At 38.5% G+C, this 26,838-nt stretch overlaps 2 protein-coding genes across 5 annotated transcripts in view; both read right to left on the reverse strand.

Annotated features, from left to right (window-relative positions):
- Nucleotides 1-502: 502 nt before the first annotated feature.
- On the reverse strand, nt 503-12,399 carry UBE2I (ubiquitin conjugating enzyme E2 I). 2 transcript variants are annotated; one of them, XM_036392336.2, is made up of 7 exons: nt 12,310-12,399; nt 8,344-8,422; nt 8,072-8,155; nt 5,342-5,414; nt 4,072-4,181; nt 3,820-3,899; nt 503-1,160 (listed from the first exon to the last, which is right to left on the reverse strand). In XM_036392336.2, the coding sequence occupies exons 2-7, from the start codon at nt 8,407-8,409 to the stop codon at nt 1,097-1,099; spliced, it is 477 nt and encodes a 158-aa protein (XP_036248229.1). In that variant the 5' UTR covers nt 8,410-8,422; nt 12,310-12,399; the 3' UTR covers nt 503-1,096. The 2 variants fall into 2 exon arrangements, with proteins under 2 accessions (XP_036248229.1, XP_036248228.1); XM_036392335.2 differs by lacking the exon at nt 12,310-12,399 and adding an exon at nt 11,979-12,063.
- A 2,013-nt stretch (nt 12,400-14,412) lies between these two features.
- The window catches only part of KCTD5 (potassium channel tetramerization domain containing 5), a 32,011-nt gene continuing 19,585 nt past the window's right edge, over nt 14,413-26,838 (reverse strand). The window contains exon 6 of one of the 3 annotated variants that reach the window (XM_036392331.2): nt 14,413-20,519. In XM_036392331.2, the coding sequence (XP_036248224.1) occupies nt 20,490-20,519 (30 nt within the window). In that variant the 3' untranslated portion in view covers nt 14,413-20,489. Of the gene's footprint in view, nt 20,520-24,359; nt 25,098-26,838 lie in introns of those variants that run through there. The other 2 variants (XM_036392328.2, XM_036392330.2) reach the window with 2 other exon arrangements.

The following is a 26,838-nucleotide window of genomic DNA, read 5'->3' on the forward strand; positions in this document are numbered from 1 at the left end:
TACATGAAAATACATAATTTAACAGATTTCCTTTACAGAAGGAAACTCTAATTGCATAGTGCACATCCTTTCCCTAGAAGCTATATGCATTAATATATGGAAAGAGGCACAAAATTATTTCCAGCAATAATAAACAAGCACCATTTGAAAATCCTCAGCATTCCTTGGACAACTTCTATTATTGTTCATATCAGTCCAAAGCTCACGTTTTTTATATTGACGTGGTCACACCAGTATGCTGATCCCATTTTGCACAGTAAGCAACTGATCTCTGCTTGAGGAACTGATCAGAATTGACTTGCTGCTGTAACCACACATGGCCCAAGGACGAGCCACGTACCTGTTCCAGGTCAGGGACCGGCAAAACAAATGAAGCCAACATCTAAACCAAAGGCAAACGCAGCATCACAGGCCTTGAAAACAACTTGCACTGAATTGTGTTCAGAGCCGTTTAAATGGCCGTCTTTTAATAATTTTAATGAAGATAAATGAAACAAAGCCCTTTATATAAACAGTTTATTTACTCTAAACAGCAACACAGACAGAATGCCATATAAACACAAAGAAAGTGATGCAGAATAAGGATGCTGGCTAACTTTGGATCTCAGAGGCTCTTAAGCAATAACAACCTAGTTTCTGAAAGATAGAAAAAACAAATTCAGGGAGGGAAGGGGGTGGAGGGCATGATTTTTTTTCATACAGCCAGCTAGAGGCTAAATATAGTTCTAACATTTTAAAGCATGCCTGCATCAGATAGCAAAGTAACTAGAGATACTAGTGAATTTATAGAAGTATAAAAGTTTATAATTTTACAGCAGTTGAAATACTGACATCAATATTAAAATAAAAGCAAGTTTTACATAACAATCAAAAATACAAAAGACTGAAGGAAGAGACCCTGTATGAAAAAACTGGGGGCAATTCAGCAAATTTAGAACTGTATACAACTGGCGAATATGGAAAATGGCACACATACAACCCCCTCCCCTTATGTGGATATTAATTGTACATAGCAACATTACATTTTGCAAAAGTTTTGTAAACAAGTTCTTGCCAAACCAATCCCTTCCTTTTTAAGATGCTGCATGACAAATGCTTATGATGGTGCAAACTTCTTGGCTTGTGCTCGAACCCTCTTTTCATATTCCACTCTGTTTTGGCTGAAAAGAGAAAGGGTAATTATAGCTGGAAAAATCAGAGGCTGTATTACAGCGTTAGTTTCATAATAAAAAGAAACAGAAATCATTGCTGAAGGCAAACGCTACAATAAATTAAAGACTTTTCCGGACAAGTATGGTACTGTTCACCTAGTTACTTCCATCACCTGTTGTCAAATGATTGCACTGACTTTGTACTGTACCAGTCTGTTCAAACGGGTTTGCACCTGCTCTTCTCAAGACCAGCTGTACCTCATGTGCAAACATTCCCTCGTTCATCCAAATTTTTCTACTCCCCGCTCACATTAAGACCTGAGGTCATTAATAACAAATTCCATACCCTAACAGTACAAAGTGAGGAGAGCAATTCACTCATAGCTGGTGGACTTCATATGGTTTTAAATTATCATCTTTACTGCTTTGGAGAGAGAAAGGAAACACTCCTAAGAAACAGGAGAATGACAATGGTGTGGTCATTTCAGCCTTTATCTCTACAGACCCTGACTCACAGATTTAGGTTTATCCTAATCTTCACTTGGGGGAAAAAAGCTAGTTCAACACAGCTATGTGTAGCATAGTTGCTACTGATGAGGGAACTATGTCCAGTCACTAAGCCTCTGACTCAAGATGTAAAAGGGTAAGTTCTTTGTCTTCTGTTCTTGTGCCAATGAAGGATAGTAGTACCACAGTAAAGCATTCATTTACATTCAGTTGTCCATTCTGTATTAGCCGTCAGAAGTGTGAGTTGAGCTAAACAAGAATTTGTAACCATTACTCTTCTGCCAGAGATAGTTTAGAGCGCTTAGATTTTGCAAACAGCTTTGCAGTAAATTTAACTTACTTTCAGCTACAAAGGCTTGCTGCAGTGAAAGAAAAAAAGGCAGCAAATTATATCCTCAGAACCTGACAGATTGGGGGGAAGAAATGAAACCAATTGTGGTCACATGCAATGAACAATTGCTAGCAAAGAGACTGAAGACAGTCTCTTCTCATGAAGAGATTCACATTCTACATTTAGAGATTTATTCTACATTTTTTCCTCAAAGTTATATTGCATTGCCACATGAGAACATAGCCTAGCTGTTAAGTCTGGCACCCACAGAATCCACACAGAAGAATGCCTTCCATAGGAGACCCTGAATGCCTACAGCAAAGAGTAGGAAGTAGGCTAGCACCTTAGGAGTGCTAAAGTTACTGAACGACAGTACCAAAGGAATCCTGAGAATATGTATTCTTATTCTGAATGTTTATTCTTTAACAACTTGACTAAAAGACCTCTATGTACAATGGTGCATCTACTGCAGTATTTATCAACTATGCCAACATTACAGATGTGTGCAAAATCCTGCTCTGTTTAACTTCTACCAGATATTCACTAAGTAGCGAGAGACACTCTCAGACTGCAGAATAATAATCTGAAATACTCTGCATGTCCAAGAAACATGAAAAGCATAAGTGGGAGACTATACATACTTGAAGTAACAAAAATCTTGTAATATTTTAAGCTAAACAGGTATTTTTTCCCCCTAGAAGCACTTTAAACAGAAACAAGACTAGCCAAGACTGGTTTTGTATATACATGCACGTGGGAGGTGATTAAAAAGAATAAAACACAGACTATCTATGCATGTATAGAAGTATATTATTGAGGCCTTCTTCATCATTCCTGGCTCCTGCAACTGTCTTCCATATGCACTCCATCAAGCCTTAGGTAAGCACTTTAAAAAAATAACACTGAGTGAAGCCATTAATTAAATGCAAAACCCACTATCCATCCCTATGTTTCCTTTTCACTAGGACCGTAAAAAAAAACATTTAACATAGCTTGCAAGTACAGTCACATAAAATGTTATTTTTCAAACTTGGCACTCTCCTGGAGGCCTCTTCTGTCCAGAATTGTAATTCCACAATTCCACCTTGGTTATTATTTCAGTTGCTACCAGTGCCAAAAGCATTTGTTTTAAATGTTTTGCTTCCCTAAAGATTATAGAACAGATATTCACTTTTAATGGTGGAAAAACTTTTAAGACTAAGCCTAAAAAAAACCTAACAAACTAACAAAGAAACCCAAAAAGTCTCTTTAGCTCACAAATTATCTCCTTTCCTAATCAATGCAAACTTCATTCTGCTAAAGCTACAGGCATTCTGTACTTTTCAACCTACTGTTCTGGAAAATGTAGTTTTCCCAAGATGCCATGTTTCCTATAGTGACCACAGCTCTCCTTTGTCCTTCAGGCACAAGTTCTTACAGGTGTGCACCACTGGGCAGAAGTAAGTTACTCCTGTACTGACAAATGTGAATTGTCACCTAATTCAGTCTCCTCTCCTCCTGGTCTCGTGATACCATTACACCACATTGTTACTATTTGGCCTTTAAGGGAACGGACTGTGTGTTAGTCTAGAACCAGGATGAAAATCTTGATATAAGGAGCCTTCACATCTTATTGCTGCTGCTTTGCTATTAAAAGCTCCACTAGCCTAACAGCCATGCAGCTACCATTTTGTTCAAGTTTAGCACAATCTAGACATCTCCACAGAATAGAGTAATGAAGGTAAGAAAATTCCCCATGTCATTTGTAAAAACATTTGCATGTTATACTACAAGTAACAGACACCTGTAAGCAACATGACAACTTTCAGGCTCATATGCAAAGACACTTACCAGTAAATTGTGTAAGCCTCTGCTTGAGCTGGGTCTTGAATATTTGGTTCATTTAGAAGTTCTTGTATGCCTAACAAGATCTATGGAAAAAGGAATAGAAGTAACAGGCATATATTATGGGTATTACTAATAGAGATTCAGTGAAAAACCCTTGGAAACCAATTTAGGTACACACAGTGAACATCTTATACTTGCATCAGATAAGCAAGCAAAGCAGAAGTGTTAAGAATATGTCCAAGTACAACTAATGACCTGTTTAATTGTGATTGCTGGCCGCCAGTCCTTATCCTCCTCTAAGATGGAGAGACACACGGTGCCTGAAGGATACACGTTTGGGTGGAATAACGGTGGTTCAAATTTACCTGATAAAGAAGAGGAAATTACTTGCATACAGTGCTAAGAGGAAGATCAGAGAGTTGGGTTAGATCAGCTGGGGGAAAACAAAACCCAAAAATCCCCAAACCAACACTGGCAAAAGAGTCACAAATAAAACCCCACCATTTTCTGGAGCTATTAATACCAGTTTTCTTCTTGGCTCAGCCCGCACCTAAAACATGAACTCCATCACATCTGTGATATCAATCCAGGCAATCCAACATTGTCTTTTTGACTGGTAATCTTTTGGTTTAGGAATGGAAACATACAAAGTAATTCATAGTAGCTTTGTGATAAAGACCTTTTAAAAGGTCTTGAAACCCTTTTAAAAACAATTCTGTCTTTTCAGCTTTACATACTACTACATAACGGAAAGATACTACCCTTCACTCATTTTTTCTCTCCTCACTTTAAAATAATGAAAGTTTCATACGAAGAAGACTTTAAGTTCTTAGCATTTTTTTCAGTTTCATATTTTCCTATATGAAATCAAGATGCACTGAACAAAAGGAACCAAGTTTAAATTACAAGACTAGGTAGCCAATTCAAGAACCAAGAAACCATGCAATGGAATAGATGTTTTCAAGTTTCTATAATAGGTGAAGTTTGAGATGATATAAGGAAAATTCAGTTCAAAAACTTAAGGAGACTAGGTACCTGAAGATCTAAGTTATACATGGTAGCAGAAAAAGAACAGATTCATATTTTAGAGCAAGTTGATTAAAAGTTTCAAGTTATTGAGGTCCTTTTTTCCAAGTTCCTGTCTTCTGAGTTCTCAGCTTAGAAGACCAACTTAACAGCAAGAACATAGGGATTTAGTCTAAGCTTGCCTACGTATTAGTTTCTAAGGACAGCTGATAATGTAGTGAGCATTTCAAGTGATGCTTTCGCCACACTTTGAGGGAACCAATCTCCCTCCCCTCCCAATTCAGATATATCAAGCACTTAGCTGATTTCATCACAACTTTCTGTGATGAAATGCAAGTGGGTGGGGAAAAAGAAAAGGCAATGTATCTTTAAAAAAAAAAACAACAAAATCAAACAAAACTGCAGGAAAGTAATAACCATTTGTAAGAACCTCATGGATTAATTCAACACTGTTCTAATAAACCTGTGATTTTTAATTACCTGTGGTAATTTTACTTACATTTTGGGGGTGAAGAAGGGTAGTCATCCTTGAAAAGCATCCGTAGTTTAAATAAGCCTCCTTCCCATGGTGTCTACCAAGAGTTAATGTAGAATTTTGGTTACAGAAAGGAAAAGTCAAAATTGTGGAAAAAAGCTTACCAAGAATACAGCTTCTCAGGCAAAGCACAAGACATTCTTCTGCTAAATGGCAGAAAATAGCTGTCCTGCACTGTAGCACACTGTCTAGACTATGGTAAGCTATTCTACCTGTAGAAGAAGCTGAAGTGGAAAGAAGGGGTTTCTTTCTTCAGCTACTAAGTGATGCCAACTCATCAACACAGTCAGGGTCACCACCAGTAATTCCATATAAAAGTAAAATTTTCACACTATGTAAGAACAGGATACTGCTGAAGTTTTACACTATACATGTACAACGAGGAAGGGGCTGTTGTACCCTCACTAAAGTCTGAGAAGATAGGAGAAGGACACATCCCTTAAGCATGGGAATGTAAATGGCTTCTCTCATGCCTTATGAGAATGTGGTTAATAAAACCATAAATGAACTAAAAATGTGGACAGAACTGTATTACTGCTACAGTTAATGAGATTCACTAGTCTAAACTAACCCTGTCTGCGTTTGGTAGAATGTAGTCTCACAGATTCCATCTTTCTGTATTACAAGAAATTTCAAGAGGCTCTTTATCCCTACCCAGCACTGGGAAGGACACTAATAGGAGCAGCTTCCATGACAGAGAGCAAGCCAAATAGGACAGCACTATTCAAAAGTGTCATACAAACAAGAAAAAAACATCTAGCAATAGAGAAAAAGACTGTCTCAAATATACAAAACACATAAAGAAAAAAGCCCATCTTCTGACAAACTGAGTTCTGCTAATAAGTGTAGAAATGTAGAAAAGATTCTTATAGCTATAAAATTTATTTCTCTGCTACTTCTCTGTAACTTCCCCTTGCTATGGAAACACTGCAATGAAAGTAAATGTTGGGGTGATTTTTTTAAAACAACTGGAGTAAAGATGGTCTCACATCTTAAAAGCAAAACTGATCAAATCTTATCCTCACAGACAGACATGCTTGAAGACCACCTTAGAAGGAAATTCTTTATTATTTCCTATCTGAACTATGTGATTTTTAGCTGAATGAAAACCAAAACATCCAAAAAACCTACATGAAAAGAGAGAAATCACTTCATTGTCATTGGTATTCATTACGCAAAGTCTCAAGCTAGAAAAGGAAGAAAAACATGCTAGGAATTAATAAGATAACACACTTCCAGAAGTGAATGAATTTTATTCTATTTGCTGTAGTGTATTTAAAGAACTCATTCTAAATCGCTGCAGCCAGTTGTCAACAACTAGAAAAATCCATTCTCCATACCTTCTCAGAGGAGTTCCTTTTTAGAAAATAGGAGCTTTTTGATGAATAAAATTTTTGTTTGCTTTCAGTCACACAGGAAGACAAACAACTTTTAATAATTTACACAGAAGAACAGAACAGTTGGCAAAGTTTTTATCATTTTTCTGATACAGCGACATACCTTATGGGTGAAAGATAGCAGACATTCAGAAGCCCTACTAAGGCTAACAGTATGACAGCAGTATCATCGAGACCATATTGCATTATGGGACTAGTTGCAGATGTTTTTTGAGTCAAATTTTAGGTAGTTAACAAGTGATTTGCTGTCAAATAAGTGAACAGAGTATCCCATCCAGGACTAACGCCACTTCAATATTTAATCTGGCTGACAAGAAAGCATTCTGGTGTTTTCAACTACTCGTCTCAGGGAAAGCAGCTGCAGTATAGGATGCCTCCAAACACAAAGGGAATAGAAAGCAACTGCTTGGTCTGATAGAGATGAATAAGTCATGCTGCTTCTTGTTAAATATAATTTTTTTATTAGCAGGAATCACATCAGCCTAACTGATCTTTTCCGGGTGTGACACATTTTCTGGTACACATGAAGCAAGCTTTAAGGCCTTGTTCGCTCCATTTTGCGGTTTACAAAACTTCAAAGCGACGCCATGAAGATTTTGTACGGCATATAAATTTTACCTAAGTATTTACAAGCGACATCTCCATAAGGTACATAAACTGTTATGAGGAATAATCTTGTTCAGGCAGAAGGTAAGGGGATGAGTTTTTCCTTAGACTGTGTTACAATATTTGTTTTTGCTTTTTTAAGAACTAACTAATGCTGAGCCCAGAGCATTACTACCAAAACTAAGTTGTAACTCTAACAGCAATATTATGTCCAGCATTCAACTAGGGCAGCATCACAGACCCTGCACGTCTTGCCTACACACAGACTCTTCTGAGAATCTACAAAACAAGATCATCAAGGGTATTTAGGCAAATTGGCAAAAGGCAGTAGAAAAGGCAAGGCAAAAAAGTCCCACACTGAAGACCCAGAAGAAAGAATTAAAATCCCCAAATAATTTCAGAAGAAGCAAGAAGAAGCAGAAGACAACCTCCAGTTTCAGTACAAGATTCTTAAACACTCCTCTGAAAACTTGTATTCTTCAGGTGCCAAGTGCCAAGAGTTGAACAGGCTTACACTATACTTTGTCCAATATTCCTAGCCCACAGCACTTTTTATTCTAAAGTAGCAGCAGGACACAAACTTCATTATTAAACTATACATAAGGTAAATTCTCAATTGTCAATGTAATGCATAGGCAACTTACATTACTTTTCACCATAAATGAGAAATCAGGAGAACAGTAAGTCTTACCCCTTTCTTTCCTGGAATAGCACACTCCCAGTTCATTAGATTCATCGTGCCATCTGGATTTTTTGTAGGTACTGCTACAAATCCCTGAATCAAGGCAATAAGACATATGGTGAGGATTTTACAAGATGTACTTAAAATACTTTGTGACATATTTTATCTTTACACAAAGTTACTTCTTTTTGCACTACTAATCCTATCAGGGTAGTGACAAAATCATCACCAGAACACTGAAACAATTGCAGAGTCAGATATTTAGTAGCTTTCATACTTACAAATGGATGATCTTTTCTCCAGGCTTTTCTCTCCTGTGCAAGTCTGCTAAGAGCTATGCCAGACATATTCAGAGTCCCTCTACAACAAAAATAATTGCTATTAGCATATACTTTTACTTATAGCATAAACAATGCATTACGTTTATTAGCCCTGCTCACTCAAGAGTAATTTTGACCTCTCATTTTCACTTCAATAACCTAGACACGTGTTTCTGCACAACCAGCAGAATTTATCATCAGGAATAACATCAAGTTTCCCCATGCCATCAAGTTCTAAGTAACTGGACTTGACCTACAAAATTCCATCCTTACCTTACTGCTTTATATTTGAACCCCATCCATTACTAATATTGCCCCAACAGAAGCAACATTAGTAATGGAAAAAGTGCTCAGACTTCCTACTTGTGCAACTGACACACACTCTGTTTATCTCCCTCCTACACCACATGAGGCATGGCAAATTTCTTCTGTAGGCAATTATCTGCATTACTCCTATTTCTGGCAAATGGGAATAAGAAATACTACTTTTTGGGTAAATTCCACTGAAAGTCAGTATTCCCCAGAAAAGCCACAGGGATATAGAATTTAACAAAGTCATCTCAGTTTTGCAGTGATGCGGCTATAAAATTTCTAGACAACAGCAGGAACAGGCAGCAACACAGAGCTCAGCTAAGGAAGAGCCAGCAGCTCATTCCACAAGACAGATTTTAAATTCCAGTATAAACTGAAGAATATTTCTGCACCTTCACTGCCTTAGTAGTAGCCAAGCATGGTGACCACAACTACAGAAAAAATATGCAGAGCACAGGTCATTCACTACTGCATGACACAGAACAACAGTTCTAAACAGGATGATTGCACGAGTGGTGCTTTCAAATTCAGGGGACGATACTCCATTCACCATAACAGTATTCAAAGTGAGTTTATTTTTCATTGTCAAACTGTATCTAAACTCAGGGTTTCACTAGCCACATGTTCAAATTCCAATGAAGGTTTTTAATCCTTCTTACAACTGCACTTTCACACATTTTAAATAAGAGATGATAATTGGCAATGGGAGAAGTCAGGCCAATTTGTTCTCAAATCCACATATACCTCGTAAACCTTTTTGACAGCCGAAGAGTAGAATGCTTCCACTTAACAAGTTCACAGAGTGACTGAAAGTGCTGTTTCAACTCTATTAAAACAAACTCTTATACACTGGTTAAGAATTATGCAGAATTTCACTCAATATGTTGATTACTTATAAGAAGTAATGCAGTCTACTACTATTATAAGCATATGAACTGTAGATCTTTAAAAACACCAGACTAAGCAATGTATGCAGTTCCTAGGACACTATGTATTTTAAATCTGTTCTTCAACCTTTTAAGCCCGCTTTGCCTAGACGGCCATATTCCCTAATTCACTTTCAAAGTAGCAACCAAATTAATGTCAGATAAAGCTTTTTGAAAGGGACAATGCACACTCAGTGGACATGCACACACAAAAAATAGTCATACATTCAGTCCAGTTTTCCTCTAGTATTCCCAACACCTACACCTCTATCTTAATTATGGCAGAAGACTTGCAGGACTTAGTGAATGTGTACACATGACTTCAGATTTTAATCTGTTCACAAGCAGGAAATGCAGAGCCATTGAAAAAAAATACCAGCAAAACTGAAAAAAAAAAAAAACCACCAAAAACCAAAGGCAACAAAAAATCTCTTCCTTAACCAAATTATACAGGCAGCAAGTTTTAGTAGGTTGTGAGCAAGTTTTAATATGTTTTAAGAGATGTAAATGAACGGCATATACAGCAGAATTTCAGCTGTGCTCTTGGTACCTGGTAGTCCACTGTACTAATACTAACCTTCCCATCATAGGCTGAGAAAACCGTATTTGCTTATAAACCATCCAAATATTCTTACATAGTTCACCAAACTCAACTACCTTTTCTGCCAAAAGGTTGGCATTACACATTTATTCCATTTCCTGTGGCTAACAACCAATTATTTACAACCTCAAGGGAAACGCCAGTTTCTCACCGGGTAAATAAACAGTGGATCTTCTGCAGAACATCAGTAACTTTTCAAGTAATTGAAAAAAAAAATCCCGAGTTTTCAGACCATGCATCCTACTTACTTTTGTTACACACTATACTGTGCCCTAATACAATAAAGATTTTTCTAATGCTCTACAAATAGGTTTCCAAATCTTGAGGCATTTGTTTTAGTTAAACTCTGAAAAAATTTCAGTGCACATGAGAGACGACAGGCTTCACATATCTGGTTTCCAGACTTCAGTTACATCGAAGAGAACAGACAAGCATCTAGAACCTCATCAGTCTATTAGAAAATATTAAACAAGAAGACTGAAATCTCATTTCACAAACTAAGATCCCATTAGTTAAGCATCCCCTCAAAAAAAATCTGCTAACAAACTGTCAATATGAATTCTCTATATCCCTATCTATTAATGTACTACATTACCAGAAAGAATTCTGCACCAGAGGAAGTCTATTCAATCCTATTTTTGCACATACCACAAAAGTCGAAGCCACCAGTCTTCACGTTTTGAGTTTAATCCCCCAAATTCCCCCCTGCCATTAAGAGGTAGTAATGTCCCTTTTACTGCCATCAACTCAAAGTTAACAGAAACTTCCAAATTTACTCAGCAGCTTGCCTTTGCTGCTGTTACTGCCTACGTTAGAAAAAGGACAGAATAAAACCATTATGCTCATCATAGACGCAAACTTTTGTGCCTCATTACAGAATATCTTACCCATTTACACGTTCTGATGGGGTGGAACAACCTACTTTCACATACAAAATGCTCGTCTTGCAAAGAATCCCGTACCACAAACAACTCTCTAAACACATCAGCAATATGCTCTTTGAGGTTCAAGAATTTCAGTACGACTTATTGGTTCCAAGCAGCAAGAAAAAAGACCCCAAAACGTTAAGATTGCTAGCCTCACATTTTTACTTTACAGGTTAAATACTAACATAGAAAGACATTATTATCGAAGTAGTTCGCCCTGAACTATACGAACTTTATTTTTCAGAAGGGTGGAGAAAGCCACGGTCTGAGCTTTAATCAAAGCACACTAACTCTGGACTAGGATAGAAAGTCTCCTCTGCTTGCGGCAAAAGAAAGGTATAAGAGGCCGAGCGTCGACCGGAGTCGCACGTAAAACAACAGAAGATGCCGCACTCCGTGTTCGGACGGCCAAGTACCCGGACAGGGCCGAGCACCGCCCGCCACCGCGGAGGGCCGCTGGTCCCGTCAGCCCCGCGAGGGGCCGGGGCAGCGCCCAAGGCCTGCACGGGGCACCGCGGGCCCGCCCGACGTTCCCGGGCATATACTCGGCGGGGCGGGACCGGCTCGCGCAGGCCAAGCGGTTCCACGCCCTGCTCGGTGACCTCCGCCCGCCACCACCGAGACCTGCGGGGTGCTCAGAGCCTCAGGCGGACAGTGCTGCGCCGGCGGCCCAGCCACAAGGCAGGAGCCAACAGGCCCGCACGCCCGTGGCCGCCAGTCCCGTCCCGCCCCGTCGCAGGTGAGGGGCGCCAGCCCGGCCCGGCCCGGCCCAGCCCCGCTCCGCTCCCCGACCCCGGGGCCACCCCGGCCCCACTCCCGGCCAGGCCTCACCGAGAGCCGCCGCCGCCGCGCGTGTCCCGGATCGAGGCCGCGCGAGTGACCCGGATGTTCCCGCTCCCGCTGCTTTGTCTCCACTCCGGAGTTTCCCTCCCTCTCGCCTCGGCGCGGAGCGCGAAAGCGCTATTCTGTCCCTCGGCCCGATCCGTCTGTGATCCTATCGTCACGCGTTACGCATCCCCGCGAGACAGGACCCAGAGGTGCCCCCAACAATGCCTGAGTATGAAGCACCAGAAAAACTCCACGCGGGGCTACCCCAAAGCCGAGAACTTCCTCGTGCCTCTCGCTCCCGCCAGCTCCGGGGGAAAGCTGAATCAATTTTTACCTCTGGCGCCGTGGGAGCCGCCTGCGACTTAAGAACACCTGGTCCGTCGACGGGCGCGCGCAGGTCTGGCGGGCCGCACTCGAGCCGGGCCGAGCCCCGCCCCCTGTGCCAGCCGAGCCTGATTGGAGGAGGGGCCGCGGCTCTGAGGGGCTCCCGCGGCTGCGGAGGGGCCTATCAGAGAGCCGGTAGGCGGCACGGAAGGCGGTCTTCAGTTCGCCTCCATCCCGCGCTAGTTTCACTGACCTTTACGGGATTTATGACCTGGGTTTTGTTTCCCATTGCTTTGTTGGTTTGGTTTGGTTTCCTTTCCTTTCCTTTCCTTGGGAGGGGGGGGACGGACACGACGCATTTTTAATGGCGAGTACGAATCACATTCTATTCTCATCTTGAACGTCTTTCTTAATGAAACTGAGGAATTTTTAGTCCTGAAACCGCTGCCTAGCTATGCCTTGTGCTAGTCTGTGTCAATGTTACTTGAACAATGTTCTGTGTAGTAATAAAGTTCAAAATTATTTCTTCAGAACTCCAGAATTGACTATTTCAATAATAATCACCTAGATTCCAATCAGCCCTAATCAAAATACATGCTGAATATCACTCTACCTAAGAAACCTTTCACCAGTAGCAAATACCCACTGTAGACGAGGAAAAACACATACTCCCCTGTGTAACTTTCCATACAAGTCCAGTGGCATTACGAAAAGCAGTGGAAGCTGTTAACACCTGCCTTACAGGATCTCTCTCATGAAATTGTACACATTACAGTCTCTGAGAATGTCATATATATATCTGGGCTATGTGTATATGACTATCAGGCAAGATTTCAGCACATGGAAGATGAACAGCACCCTAAAAGGAGAATTTGCAGGATCATTTTCATCTTTCTGAAGTTAAACTTCCCACTGAAAGGAAAACTAGTGCCAAATGAACCCTAGATGTTATAAAATATCCAAACACGCTGCTAATGACTTGGTCATTTGTGTCCCCTTTATAACCTGGTTTCTAGTTCAAGGTAGACACTTGTCCCTTTTGTGCTCTCATTTTTCCTAAATGGTGAAAACATTTGCAGCAACAGATGTAGAATAGGAATTTGGGTTGAAAGTCATGCTGGCTGACTCTAAAATATCAATACTTTTAGTAGGACAGTCTGATGAAAATACAGATGCACACACTGATTACTTAATTACTGTAATTGCTGTACTTGATTACTACAGCAGTGTTTGTTCTTAGCACTTATTTTAGAAAAATTTAAGTGCAATTAAATGCAGCAAATTGGTTTTGTAAAATAACAATTTTACTGATGTTGCTGGATATACAAGGAAATAATAGAATGTGCTTTGCACTTAAAACCGACTAAACTGTTAAGATGAAATTCACTTCATTTGTAACTACAGAGCCTTTAGGAATTTAAAAATCATGGGTCCTAGCTTCTCAAATTCTTATGAGCAGTTCAGCAAATAAGAGCTGCCCAGTGGTCTTCTCAATACTAATATTCAATTATAAACTTTTCTATAGTTATAGAGGACACAGCTGTCAAATTTCCTGGATAATTTCAACAACCTGTACTTTGTAGTTAAATAATTTACTTCCTTCAGCCATTTCTATCTTTGCAACTTATATGTTTGCCTTATTACAAAGCATCAATTTCCATTAGCTTAGTTTTTCAACCAAAGGAAGCAATTATATTAAAAAGCAAAGTAGGGGATTCTAGGATCTTTGATGTTAGGCAGGGTGGTTTTTGAGTTGTACAAAAGAAAAGGTAAGCAAAGTGATTACTTGAAACTTTTTCATGTGATTATATATCCATAAAAGAGACAACTACTTCCTCCTACAATAATCAGCATGTCACAGCAACTGCAAAGGAAAATAATTTCCCAACTGATATATATCTGAATAGACTTAACTTTTTCATGACAAAGTTTTTTGGGGCAGCAGTAAAGGATACTTCTCCTTTACAAAGGAGAAAGCATTAATGCTTTGAATCACTACACAAATATGTAACTACATTTTACATCTGAAGTGCTTAACTAGGAATTCTCACAGGATATGACACTATTAATATCAACTAGTGCATTTAGAAAAGACAGATGTAAGACATCACACTTTAAAAGGGAAAAACCAGGTTTATTCCATGCAGTTTACAATACACTAGTGTTATGAAAAGGAAGTTAAAAAAATACCCATACACATTTCATTTGTTTTGAAAGTGATGGTTAACTGTAACCATCTTCAAATTATTTGGGAAGCCCTAGCAGATATTTTTCCAGGGAAATTTCCCTGAATTCAGTTTCTTGTCTGTGTCTGTGCTATGAGTTTTGGTTAATGCAAATGCATTAAAACCAATCATAACTCAAATTTTGCTGCAGTAAGAACACTTCAGATACAAAATAAAGTGTTATTGCTAATCCACTATCCAGGAAATAACACGTTGCCAGTATGGCCACTTGGTTATAAGCACAAACAGGTGATGCCCAACTAATTCTGAGACCAGTGATTTGGAGGAAAAGCTTAAAAAAAAAGAACATTTGTTGAATTGGGTAGGTGATCCTAAAGAGTGCATAGGAAGTTGATTTCTCATAGCTAAGTTGAGGTAAGGATAAGGGCAGAAGCAGGTGGAAAAAGCTGCCATTTGATACTCCTTCTGTTTGATGATCTTGTTTCAGTTCCAGTAGAGAGGTTGGTAACATTCCTTTTACAAGCACCTTGGCACTTTCTTCATTCTAGCAAGTACACATGAGCCAAGTTAATGTGAGTAAAGTTGTGCATAAGCTTTTGGAAAATCTTCAAGAGTAGCAAGAATCGTGTACATAATAAATACATTTACTCTTCACTCATTTCAGATGACGAGGCCTCAAAATCACAACAGGTCTTAGATCAAAATTCAGGCTCAGCTTTCTAAGGCAAGGAGAGCACTGTCACAGAACCTCTTCCCCTTCCACTCACCCCCAAAGTAGCAAAATACCTTTAAAAAAAGTTTCTCTCATTATAGTACTTACTAAGACACAACATCCTGAAGAGAACCATCTGATGCCTCTAGAAAGCTATATTGGCAGCAGTATCTACTCACTGAACTTTTGAGAAGTTTATGCCTTGGTAGACATCACTAAAGTAAAGGCCAACTAAGTTGCAAAGAAATATTCTGTGACAATTTCCTGGGGCAGAATCTTCCTCAAAGCTTCTCTATTGCCAGTGCTGTTCATAAAAGTCGATAGATTTCAGCCAAGGTAATAATGAAGTGGAGGGTAGGTGTACTGCCTTCTCTAGTGTGCCCTTATCCAATCTGGATACTGAAAATCCAAGCCATATAGGAACACTTAGATCTGCAATTGGTTCAGACATCTGTAAAAATTATTTCAGAGTCCATGAGTTGAAAGGAAAACAGACTAGTTGTTTTTTAGATATTGTATGTCTCTGGAACCTCAAACTAGCCCTGGAAAGCATTTTAGCCCTTAGCATTTCTGCTCTGAAAATGGAGAGCTCCTTCTGAAAGTCATTTAGGCAAACTGGACAAGATCTATTTAGCCCTTTAAAGCCTCTGTGCATTAAGAGGCCTTTAAAGACAGCTCCTGATTTTTGTGAAACAAAGGAAAACTTGCATGACTGAGTTCAGAGAGCCTTTCGGGGTTTTTTTTAAACTGAATATTCATACTATTTAAACAATCACTAATTCTACACAAAGCCCCATGTAAGATCCCAAGATTGTCCTCAAAACTGGAGACAGCTGCAGTCTAAATTACAACAAAGTAACAGGCATCATCCTTAGGCTTAAGTATTTCAAAACTGTTGGATTAGAAAAGACACTTCTCCAATGACAACTCAAGTTTTAACCTTACTCTCTTAAGATAACAGACACTGTTAAAGGCATAACAAAATTTCATCTCTTTTCAAAGACCTACAGCTCAAGGGCTGATCGAAAAAGTTAATTTGAAGAACTTGAAACTTTTGATGAGGTGAGAGAGAATAAAAAATAGGAGAATGGCACTTTCTGATTTTATCACATCTTAAGGGAACAAAACCCCAGACTTCAGGCTTTCATTTGACTTCCATCTTCCTCGAAAAGCCCAGAAGAAGTTCACTCTTCTCCCAGTATTTCCCAAGGAATACATTCCAGTATACCTGGGTAATTATTATCTGGATTCTACTTAATTCCACTGAACCAGATACTATTGCATTTTTGCACTCCAAGTTCATTTTTGTAATATTAATAAAATTTGTAACTAATGTGTGTTAATTTGCTGGTGGGAGCTCTCTACAGCTTAAACAGAGACTGACAACTCTCAACAACTTCAACAGACATTCACAGAATAGCGTTCTGTTATGAGAACCACTTTTCTGATAGTGTTAACACCATACTCAGCAGACTTGTTCCCTTAGTTGCATGCCTGCAACTAAGTCATCTTTTGTTTAATCTGCCAGTTTTCATTTTTCTCCTGAAAAAAAAAGAAACCAAAAATACCCCTCTCTCAGAAAAAGAGGAGATTGATTCCATTTTTGAATCTGCAGGAAATAGTCTTGTTTCTAATCAATCATAACTGTGCATTCACATTGCTAGAAATGGAGCTACACAGCTAGTGTCTAAAGAAAATCTCAAACCAAAAAAGTCAGATGGATTCACTGAGCTTCATTTTTTAAGAAATATCTTCTCCTAATGCTACAATGAAGGATGAAAGGAACTTTTATCAATACAAGAAATCTGAGTTTGAAAAAAACAGCACATTTTCCAACTTTTATGAGTATACGATTGTATTGATGGAAACTTTAGTAAAGATTCAAAAAAAGCTTCTAAAGTCAATCAAATCTTTGACACACAATTAAATTACTTTGGGATTAAAAACATGCAATTAACTGTAATCCATGGAAATCCCACAGTAAATAGGACAAAATCCCAGGTAACCTTTGGGCTGGGAGCTGCTGATTCAGAGTATACATTTGGATAGTTATTATGGACAATGTGACATCCATGTCTTTGAGGCCTCAGAATTACTTGTTCATTGCAGACAAATTCTGATTCACCTGCTGCTTGAAGAAGTAAAAAGCATGTAACATAAAAATACCATCTCCAATAAAGGAAAAAATAGCCTCTGAGAAAACCTAAGGCAAAGAATATGCTGTCTCCTAACTCAAAGTAAGAAATTGCTACAGCAAATTTGAACTTCTGTTTTTAAACAAGTTTTACAAGAAGTTTGTCATGTAAATGTCTTTAAGGAATTCCATCTCTCTCCTTTCCTGTTTTATTCCTTCTGCTATGATCTGTTCAAGCGCAGGATCTGAAGTTCTAACCTGGAATACTGTTCTGATTAAACAACAGAGGAGCTGTGTATGTCCACAGTTAAGTTCAAGCAGTCTGCAGTACAGCTTTGCAGTTCCAGCCTGATAGTGAACCCCTCAGCTCTGCAGAGTCACAGGCAATTCTCAGGTAGGTACTCTCTAAAGAGCAGAAAAAGAACAAAGGAATCCAGTTTTAACTGTATAGGTACATTGCTTCCTCCTCGCAAGAGCTTAACAGATGAAGCAATGTTTGCCAAGCCTGGTCACGGAGATTGGACTCTAATGCAATTACCTTGCATTACTCTATTTGAAACTGCAACAGTCAAACAAAAAGAAACAAAATTTATTTAGGGATAAATTCTTAATGCCTTGAAAAAAGCTGAAGAGAGCATTTCCATCTATCTGAAAGTCCTGCATGATCACAAAAATTAAAGCAATGATGACAATAGCAAGAACAGGAAAGTAGTTACTTCAGGTGGCCTCAAACGACAGTGTATTTAAAATAATTTACAAGGTACCTGCCTACTAAAGTTCTTTCTTTTCTTTCCTTCCTAAAATCTTTGTGAGATATTGGAAACAACGTGCAAAAAATTATTAAACACTCATTTCCCTAAAATTAGCTATGGCAGGGATACAATATAAACTAAACTGCAGGTAATCTCAGCATAGAAGCAGGTTTTAAAACTGAAAATATTCTGTTGGGGAAAAACCCCCATACTTAGAAAAAAACACTCTTTTACATACTCAAAATTTGTTCGGTTTGCTCAATTTGTTACTCATGCTTTGCCGATGTCATTCAGGAAAAGTTCACTTTATTAAATAGTCTGTCCTTTTTGGATTTAATAAGAGAAGCAACAGAAATGCTGATTCAGAAGGATCAGTGTAAAACTGGTATTTTAGGCATTAAAATCCACTTAGATCAATGCTGAATTACTCTGTAGAGCACATCAAGAAAACAACAAGTAACATGGTTGGCTGCAATTGGCTGCAATGAGCCGGGGAGCTCAGAGATCTTGGTGGAGTCATACTGCTTAAAAACACAGTGACTACTGCAGCAGAGGAAATGTTTTAATATGCAGTTAACACAGACAATTGTTATGCTTATTTTCAGATACACAAGATAATCCGTCACTATTTAGGGGACATCTCTGTGCTCAATTTAAGCTGATAAAATATGGGTACCTAAAAAAGTATAAAAGTATAAACATTTCCCCCCTACACAATTACAGTTTTAGTAAATTAAATTCAGTTTTAACTTCTTAAAAAAAGACAAAAATTGTATGTGTTGTGGAGAGGCCAGCAGCTTCCCGTGCAGACCACATCCAAGTCACAAAATGCATTACAAATCCTTTCAAGCATTAGGCACACGGACAAAACATTTAGCCCATTGCTTAATCTGTTTAGTAGAAATGTTTCTTACAAATTGTTTTGCCAAACTTTTATCAATGTCGAAGTCCTTTAAAAAATAAAATAATAATTAAAAATAAAGTAGACCCTGGGTGTTTGAAAATCAGTATACAGTATATGCATAAATTCTGAAATTACTAAGAATGAAAACTGTGATGTCTTTAGAATTTAAAACCATCTTGTAGCTTTTTGAAACTCCCTTCCACTGGTTCCATGAGTCAATGAAGCCAAGTTTTATACTGTCCATTTTGTAAAGTGTTTTAAAGATGTGCTAAAGATTTTGCTCAAAACATAGTGTGTGTCTTGTGTATTAGCCTTTATCAAGGACAAACTAACAAAGCTGCACCACATTCTGTTCAAACACTGTTCTTAACTGCATAGCTGAAACTGTATAGAAAGAGAAAGGCTGATTACAGGGATCCTGAATATCCAAAGTAATCAGGTTTTTCAACTGGATGGAGTTTATGTTCACACTAAGGTTGATTTTAATCCAAGTCATAGAGAGATAGGGACCTAGGACTAGCCAGCTGTATTTCTGTAAAACCTTCAGCTCTAGAAAAATCTCTACCCTAATCCACAGTTCAATGCTTATAGGCATTTTATAGAAGCAGAAACACACATATGAGTACAAACACCTCCAAAGAAACAGAATGTTCAGTTGGTCATTTTAACTGAATTTTGATTCCACTTTCAAGCATGTGACCAGGACTGGAGCGTAACTTTTGCAGGAGACTGTTTAACAGAGAGAACATCAAGAATAACTCAGAGGAAGGCCATTTTCTCTGAATTTAGTCTTCCCTTCGGGTATTGAAATAAGCTATACATCCAGTCAATATATACACCCTTCAGAGAAACCTTTTCTCTGTTGTGTAACTTTTACACATGCTAGTTTCAGTTGATCTTCTAGGCTGTTATTACATAATAGATTATGTCACAGAACCATAAGGAATGTGCAGTATAATACAGTCAACTGGGGCTGACACTGATTCTGAAACAACATATGCCCAAATACTTGCGTTTCTGGGCTGTAACATGTGTGTGTGTGTGTGTGTGTGTGTGTGTGTGTGCGTGTGTGTTTAAGTGTATGTGTGTGTAGCACCAATTACATTGTCCTTTTAAGGTTTACAATGATTAGTAGGAAAAGGTCTCCAAACTGATCAACATTGGGTCATCCAGCACCAGGCATTAAGTGCTACATGTCTCCAAGGAAAATATGAGTGCATGGTCATTTCTTTTCAAATGACCAGTGTCAATAAGCCAACAAGAAAGCACAACCATGCACTACAACCAAGACTTAACACACATTCCCACACCATCTATTCCCATTATGTAATCTTGCAATGCTTCCAGAAGTTGACACCAGCTTATAGGCAAATATGGTTGAACCCAGATCAACAGAAAATTGTCTAAATCAGATTTTTTTCTTTTGCAGCCAAGCCTCTTCAGTGTGACAATTCACTGCATCTTCGAATAAAGAAAAAAATTGTCACCGGTCAATACTGTCTTCACATCCTGGAACCTCGTTCTTGCAAAATCTGAAATAGACCAATAAAAATTCTATAAATGAAGATTAGCTCAATGTCATTCCTAAAGCATGGAGATCAAAGAGCAACATAATGACTACTTTAAATAACTGGTAATGTGTCAGGGACCTGGTTTGAGGAAATTCCTGGGATCTGTGCTTTAAAGCTGAAAAAAGACAGATTGATATGTACAATGTCTACTATCAAATACCATTAAAACAGGTGTAAAACACTGCTAGGAATTGAGTATTATTAAATAAATCATTAATACATTAATAAGACTTAAGAGCTGGCAATTGCAAAAAGTAAGCCATTGCGCCTCAACTTAGTTCAGAAGATCCTGAGGTCCTATGTGTAAATTAACCTGTGTACTTTACTAGGAACTGAATTTAATCTTAATTTTTCCTGTTCCAGAAAAACGTCCTTAACCTTCTGAAGTTTCAGATGCTAACTGTGTTCCATAAATTAGTACTGAAAACATGAACTAGCAAATCAAAATGTGCAGAAATGTCACACTGATGTGCACTGATGCAAGAAGTTTTTAAAGGCCAAGTACAACCTAGCAAGATTTAAATCAACAACAACCATTTTACTTCCAGTTTTACTATTTTTTGTCCTTTTCTGTTTCAGTTTATTTTGTCTCCTCCAGAGAGGAAAGGATCCAAGTCTTAGGACTGACTGTTCAAGCAACTATATTTTAATGTTGCTGCTCTAAACTGAATTACAACCAGCAATACTGAGGTGAACTGTTGGGCGGAACAGTACTCTAGAACTGTGTCAGTAGGCTGTAGAACCAATCATGACAAAAGGCAAACAATGCATTAAGCAAAGCTTCAAACGTACTGAGCATAAGTGCTTAAGAATGTTAATCTGTAAGTAAAGTCCTATGATACTTCATTTTCTTTTGGTTCTTGGTAATTTTCTTAGTATAGGGAAGGGCTCTTTATTTCAAAAGCTGAAAGAAAGCAAAGGCACGATCCCCGGACAATGGCAGAGCTTCTCTCAAGATGGATTTTCCTTCTATTATGATCTTTGTGTAGCCTGATGTTACAACAAACACTCAGTAGCAGATTCCAGCCCACAGAATCTGCCAGCACACATAAACACTTCAATCTCTGTGCTTTTAGGGTAAAGGCTGGCAGCTGATTCACACAACAGTTTCAAGTATGGTTTTAAATTTTAAAATCTGAGATATGTGGTTTCCTTTTAATATTGTTTAAATGGCCATTTAAACAATAGTGACTGAAGACAAGCAAGGTCTCACCTGCTTTGCCCAACTCCATGGGATTTTTTAAAGGCTGGAGTTCATGAAACACCCATTACCATTTGTGTAGCTCAGGGACAGTTCAGAGGCAGTGTGGTGTTAGCTCAAAAAATTAAAAATCTACTTTATCACTTGCTCACTGTACTCCCTCCTACACCTGGATCTAGCTTTGTGCATACAAAGTTCTTTTTCATTTCAAATTCAGCATTATTGTTTTGAAGTTATAAAGCCAGATGTCAGCGCAACTATTTTGAAAAATTTCCAAAATACAAATAGATGTTTTCCACTGGTCATATCACACTTTAAGGTACATTTTAGAAGCAAAACCCTCTTATTTCATGAAGGTAATTCATGAATGTTACACATGCCTATGTGTACTAAGCAAAAAGCATCCATATGAAACTGTAGGAAAGAGATAAGTGAATTCTGTGGGGAACAACCAGGCTCTGTAAATTACTCAGCACTGCTTGTGTAATACATGCCAAAGGGACTAGATAAACTTACAGAAGATAGTGCCACTGATACCAAGTCATGGTATTACAGTGTCATTGTAGCTTCCATAAAATGACCTAGATGAAGGCTTGAAGAAAAAAATTCACAGACTGAGTTTTACTGTAAGGTGGGGAAATATATCAGGAGCAGATATCATAAATGCTTCATACTTAAACTCCTTCCCCAAGTATTTGCTGTCGGTCAGACCAGAGAACAAAGTGCTGGAGTAGACGTCCACAACAGAGGATAACAGTCTGATGCAGTAAATGGAGTCAGTAAGTGAAACCATATCCATCAGACAAAAACATGGCTGAAATAAATACCTGTGCAACTAGAAAATAATACTGGATCCATTAATTTTGTTAATATTTCCGATTTAATATGAAGTATTTGAGTTTATTCATTCCTGGGAAAGTACTTGCAAGATTAATAGCCTTAGAACTATTTTATGTAGCATCAGGAACACATGCAGTAAGATAAAGCTGAGCCAGATCTGGACACTGAACTTTGTGCACTTTACTGAACCAGCAATCCTAACATAAAGCAGAAAATTCTATTACATCAGGCAATATTTTAACACACTTTTCTTGATGCTTCTTCTGTAACCTCCACCTCTACTGAAAGGGAAATCACAGACTCACAAGAGTGGGTTTGGTTGGAAGGGATCCTAAAGATCATCTCATTCAAACCCCTGCCATGGACACCTTCCACTGTCCCAGGCTGCTCCAAGCCCTGTCCAATATGGCCTTGGACACTTCCAGTGATGGAATAACCACAGCTTCTCTGGACAACCTGTGCCAGGTGTCTCACCACCTTAACGGTAAAGAATATGCTCATCATTATATCCAATCTAAAGCTAGCCTCTTTCAGTTTAAAAACCTCTCCCCTTGTCCTGTCACCATGAGCCCTGGTAAAAAAGTCTTTTTTCATCTTTCTCATAAGGCTTTTTAAGCACTGGAAATGCAGTCGGCCCTAGGGCTGTCTTCTCCTGGCCTAACAATCCCAACTGTCTCAGCCTGTCTTCACAGGAGAGGTGTTCTAGCCTGCAGGCCATTTTTGTGTCTCTCCTCTGGACCCACTCTCACAGGTCTTGTACTGGGAAACCCAGAGCTGAATGCAGCATTCCAGGGGGGATTTAATGAGAATAGAGTTGAGGGGGAGAATCACTTCCCTTGACCTGCTGGACATGCATCTTTTGCTGCAGTCCTGGATAACTGGCTTTCTAGTCTTCAAGTATTGCTGGCTCAAATTCAGGTTTTCACCCACCAGTATGCCCAAGTTTTCTGCAATGCTGCAGTAAATCCATCTATCACCCAGTCTGTACTGATACTGCGGATTGTACCAACTCTAGTACAGATCTGCTGTATAGAGAATTTTCCTTATTTTCATATTTCTGTTTTATTTTCCATATTGGTGCACCAGATCCAAAGCTGACTTAAAAATTCTAAACAATGCTGAATGAACTTTCATATTCTAGGGGCCTGAGTGTGATTGTTTCTTAGGCAAAAGAACAAGAAAACTATTTCTTCCCACTCAAAATAAGGCTGCTGCTGCTGCTAGAAATGTGTTTTAAGGACTGCTTGCCTCTCAGGCAGCTTAAGAATATTACATTCAATTCCAGCAAAGTGCCAGTTTACTTTGTTTCAATAAAGCTCTAGATTCGATTGATTCCTTTCAGCCATTCCTGAAGACCTGGCAAAAGCAGTAGCTTCTGTATGCATCATTTCAGAAAATAATATAGGTTCTTTTTCAGCCATGTGCAGTGACTTCATAGAATCACAGCATATCCTGAGCTGGAAGGGACCCACAAGAAACATTAAGTGATGATCCTGGCCTTGCACAAGTCAACCTCAAAAATCACGCCATGTATCTGACAGCATTGTCCAAACTTCAGAGATAAGTGTTAAGGCTGCTTTACAGCTACAAAGGTCAGGTGTATAGGTGAGAAGCCAAAGTTTCATCTCATGCGATGGTAAATATCTTCAATTTATACAGGCTCAAGTGACCACCCACATCATACCATTGAAAATTCAATGTATGTTATCTTCTAGAAACTAGAGAGTGGAATAAATATGAATAGTACTTAAAGACACATTAGGAAAAGTGCCTAAGTTGTTTTTTCAGATGCAGCTTTTTTTGTGCTCTTCCACTTGTGACTTTTAATGTAACTTGATCTTCAATAAGATGTCAAACTACAGCGGAAAGGATCCCTCCCCAGAGTTGTTTCCTGTGATAAATACCACTGCAGCACCAAGATCACACTATTTACTTATATTTGCCACATCTTTACTAAGAAAATCCTTATTTCAAAATTATCAGTTAAGACCACCTTTGGACTATGCTGCACTTCAATCAAGTTTGTTAAATTATTGCCAAATCAGACATTTACTGAAAATGTATACAGTAAGTTTGTATCACACGCCTCTACATGTAAAAAACCTATCTGACAGAAAAGATGGTGCACATAAAATAAGAAAGAAATGAATGAATAAAAAGCAATTCTGGCTCTAGAATCTACATTAAGAACTTTCTTTCTCATCAAAGCTTTAAGGTACTACTCACAATACAGTTTATAAAAGCAACACTAATTATTCTGTCAAAGAAGCAATATCCAGAACACAAATTCTACCTTTGCCAACCATGCCACAACTATAATCACAAACACACACACACACACACACCACCAGGACTAGCTGAAGGACAGCACTAGTGGGGGTGGGAATTGGATGGGGCAGAAAAGAATCTGGTTAAAATCCTAGGGCAGCTAGTGCTCACCATGACATTTACACTTAATCTGAGTCATTCATATCGTAATCCGTTTCTTCATCCTCACTCTGGTCATGCAGCATGCAGCACGTATAGAAGAAGGAAGGGAAAAGAAGAGATTGCAAGTGAGTCAGAGCTGCAAAAAAGTAAATTCCACTTACACCTGAAGCATGTGGCAATGACATTTATTTACTTTTACCTGGGACCTCCACTCTTTGTATAAAAAAGTATGACAGCTGACCATTTCAAGAAGGAACGTAACAGATATCATGACAATTTCCTCTTCCAAACATCCTGAAGTCAGCAGATAGAAGCCAACAGTCAGGTCCATAAAGTGGTTTGAAAGAGAATACTGCTTGTGGGAATACAGCTTATCTTTTGGTTGTGCCATGGCTACCAGTAAAAGCCAATGGAACCATTTAAGATGAATTTTCTTTGTTTAGGTGTATTAGAAGGTTACACAGAAGTTGTCTATAACTTATTTGCTGTTAACTAAAAAAAGAAAACACAAGAAAAAAGTCCCTAAGAAGGAATGAAGATGAAGCATGATTAGATGGCTATCAGAAGATACTTTCTCCCATTCTAAAAATCCAGGACTATTAACTAAAACTGAAGTGCTTGTCAATAAAAAATACATATTGGCAGTTTGGTTTTTTTTCCTTCTCTAACTCAATCTGCTGTAAAAGTAATAGGAGGAGTTTCTTGTAAGTCAGTCCCAGTACACGAACATATTATTCTGTATATAAAGGTGGATACCAGAATTTCAATCATATGAACTTCATGAAGACCAAGTCGGACACTACCGAGGCGAGAGGAAAATGCTTGCTAAGAGGGAACTATGGAGACAACATCTCCCAAAGTCAAGACCCCTGAACGCAGCTGTCAGAAACCTCTCAAGAAAAAAATACATGATTTTTCCTTTTTTTCCTGGTCACAACATATACCTATATACAAAAATATGATCTTTTAGAAACTTAATATATAATAGAATTATTCTTCATGTATCGCCTATTAATTGCTAGGAACAGCTTAACTCTTCCAGGACAAAAGGAGGGAACCTCCAACAAAAATTAACAGTAATTACTATTCATCACAGTGGTCAAATGATGCTCTGCTCTCTTCTCTGAAATAATGACCAAGCAGCACACTAATGAAGACGTCTAAGACAGCCTCTCTTAGCGCTACTCCATTTACACAGTTGTAATGCAGTCTCAACTAGCTTTTGGTTTTTGTCGTTAACACTTATTTTTGACCCATATTTTCTATTACATCAAGGATGCAACATAGTTCTGGCAACTACTAGAGATGCACTGCCACTCCTTATGAAGATCTTGATTAGGCACTAGAATTCTACTTTTTATTTCAGGTAGATAGCTCAGCCCTAAATTATTACCACACACCTCTAACATGTCAACTTTCAAAGTCTCCCTCAAGCATCCTGGCAAAACCAGACCTTAACTAGGGTTTTGAAAGAGGAAGTCATGGCTTACCCAGTTTCACTATTATTTCATTGTGGTGGTGTGTGTGTGTTTACCCCCAACTACATTAATCCTCTACAACTCTTTGGAAGCTTTATCTCAACAGTGATGAACTTAAATTACTCGTTTCACTAGGAATCCAACATACAGCTTAGAGTATTTCTATAGTTCAAATTATAAAATTATTCCATATGTGTAGCTGCATAAGCATAGAAAGTAATGAAGTTTTATCTATTTGAGGCCTCAATACCAAGACTCAGACCCATTCTTAGCATTATTTCAAAACCAATTTCTTTGAAGGCGATTTTTGAAAAAGCAAGCTTTGATGATT

Source organism: Molothrus ater, chromosome 16, assembly GCF_012460135.2.
Source record: "Molothrus ater isolate BHLD 08-10-18 breed brown headed cowbird chromosome 16, BPBGC_Mater_1.1, whole genome shotgun sequence".
In the NCBI taxonomy this organism is placed as follows: Eukaryota; Metazoa; Chordata; class Aves; order Passeriformes; family Icteridae; genus Molothrus; species Molothrus ater.

Bases quoted from the DNA above. Each gene is read 5' to 3' on its own strand.
- UBE2I (XM_036392336.2), bottom strand. From the start codon at position 8,409: ATGTCTGGCATAGCTCTTAGCAGACTTGCACAGGAGAGAAAAGCCTGG. The intron at 8,156-8,343 runs GTAAGTATGAAA...GCCTTGATTCAG, and splicing joins GGAGAAAAGATCATCCATTT to GGATTTGTAGCAGTACCTAC. The intron at 3,900-4,071 runs GTCATTAGTTGT...CTTTTTCCATAG, and splicing joins CAGCAATCACAATTAAACAG to ATCTTGTTAGGCATACAAGA.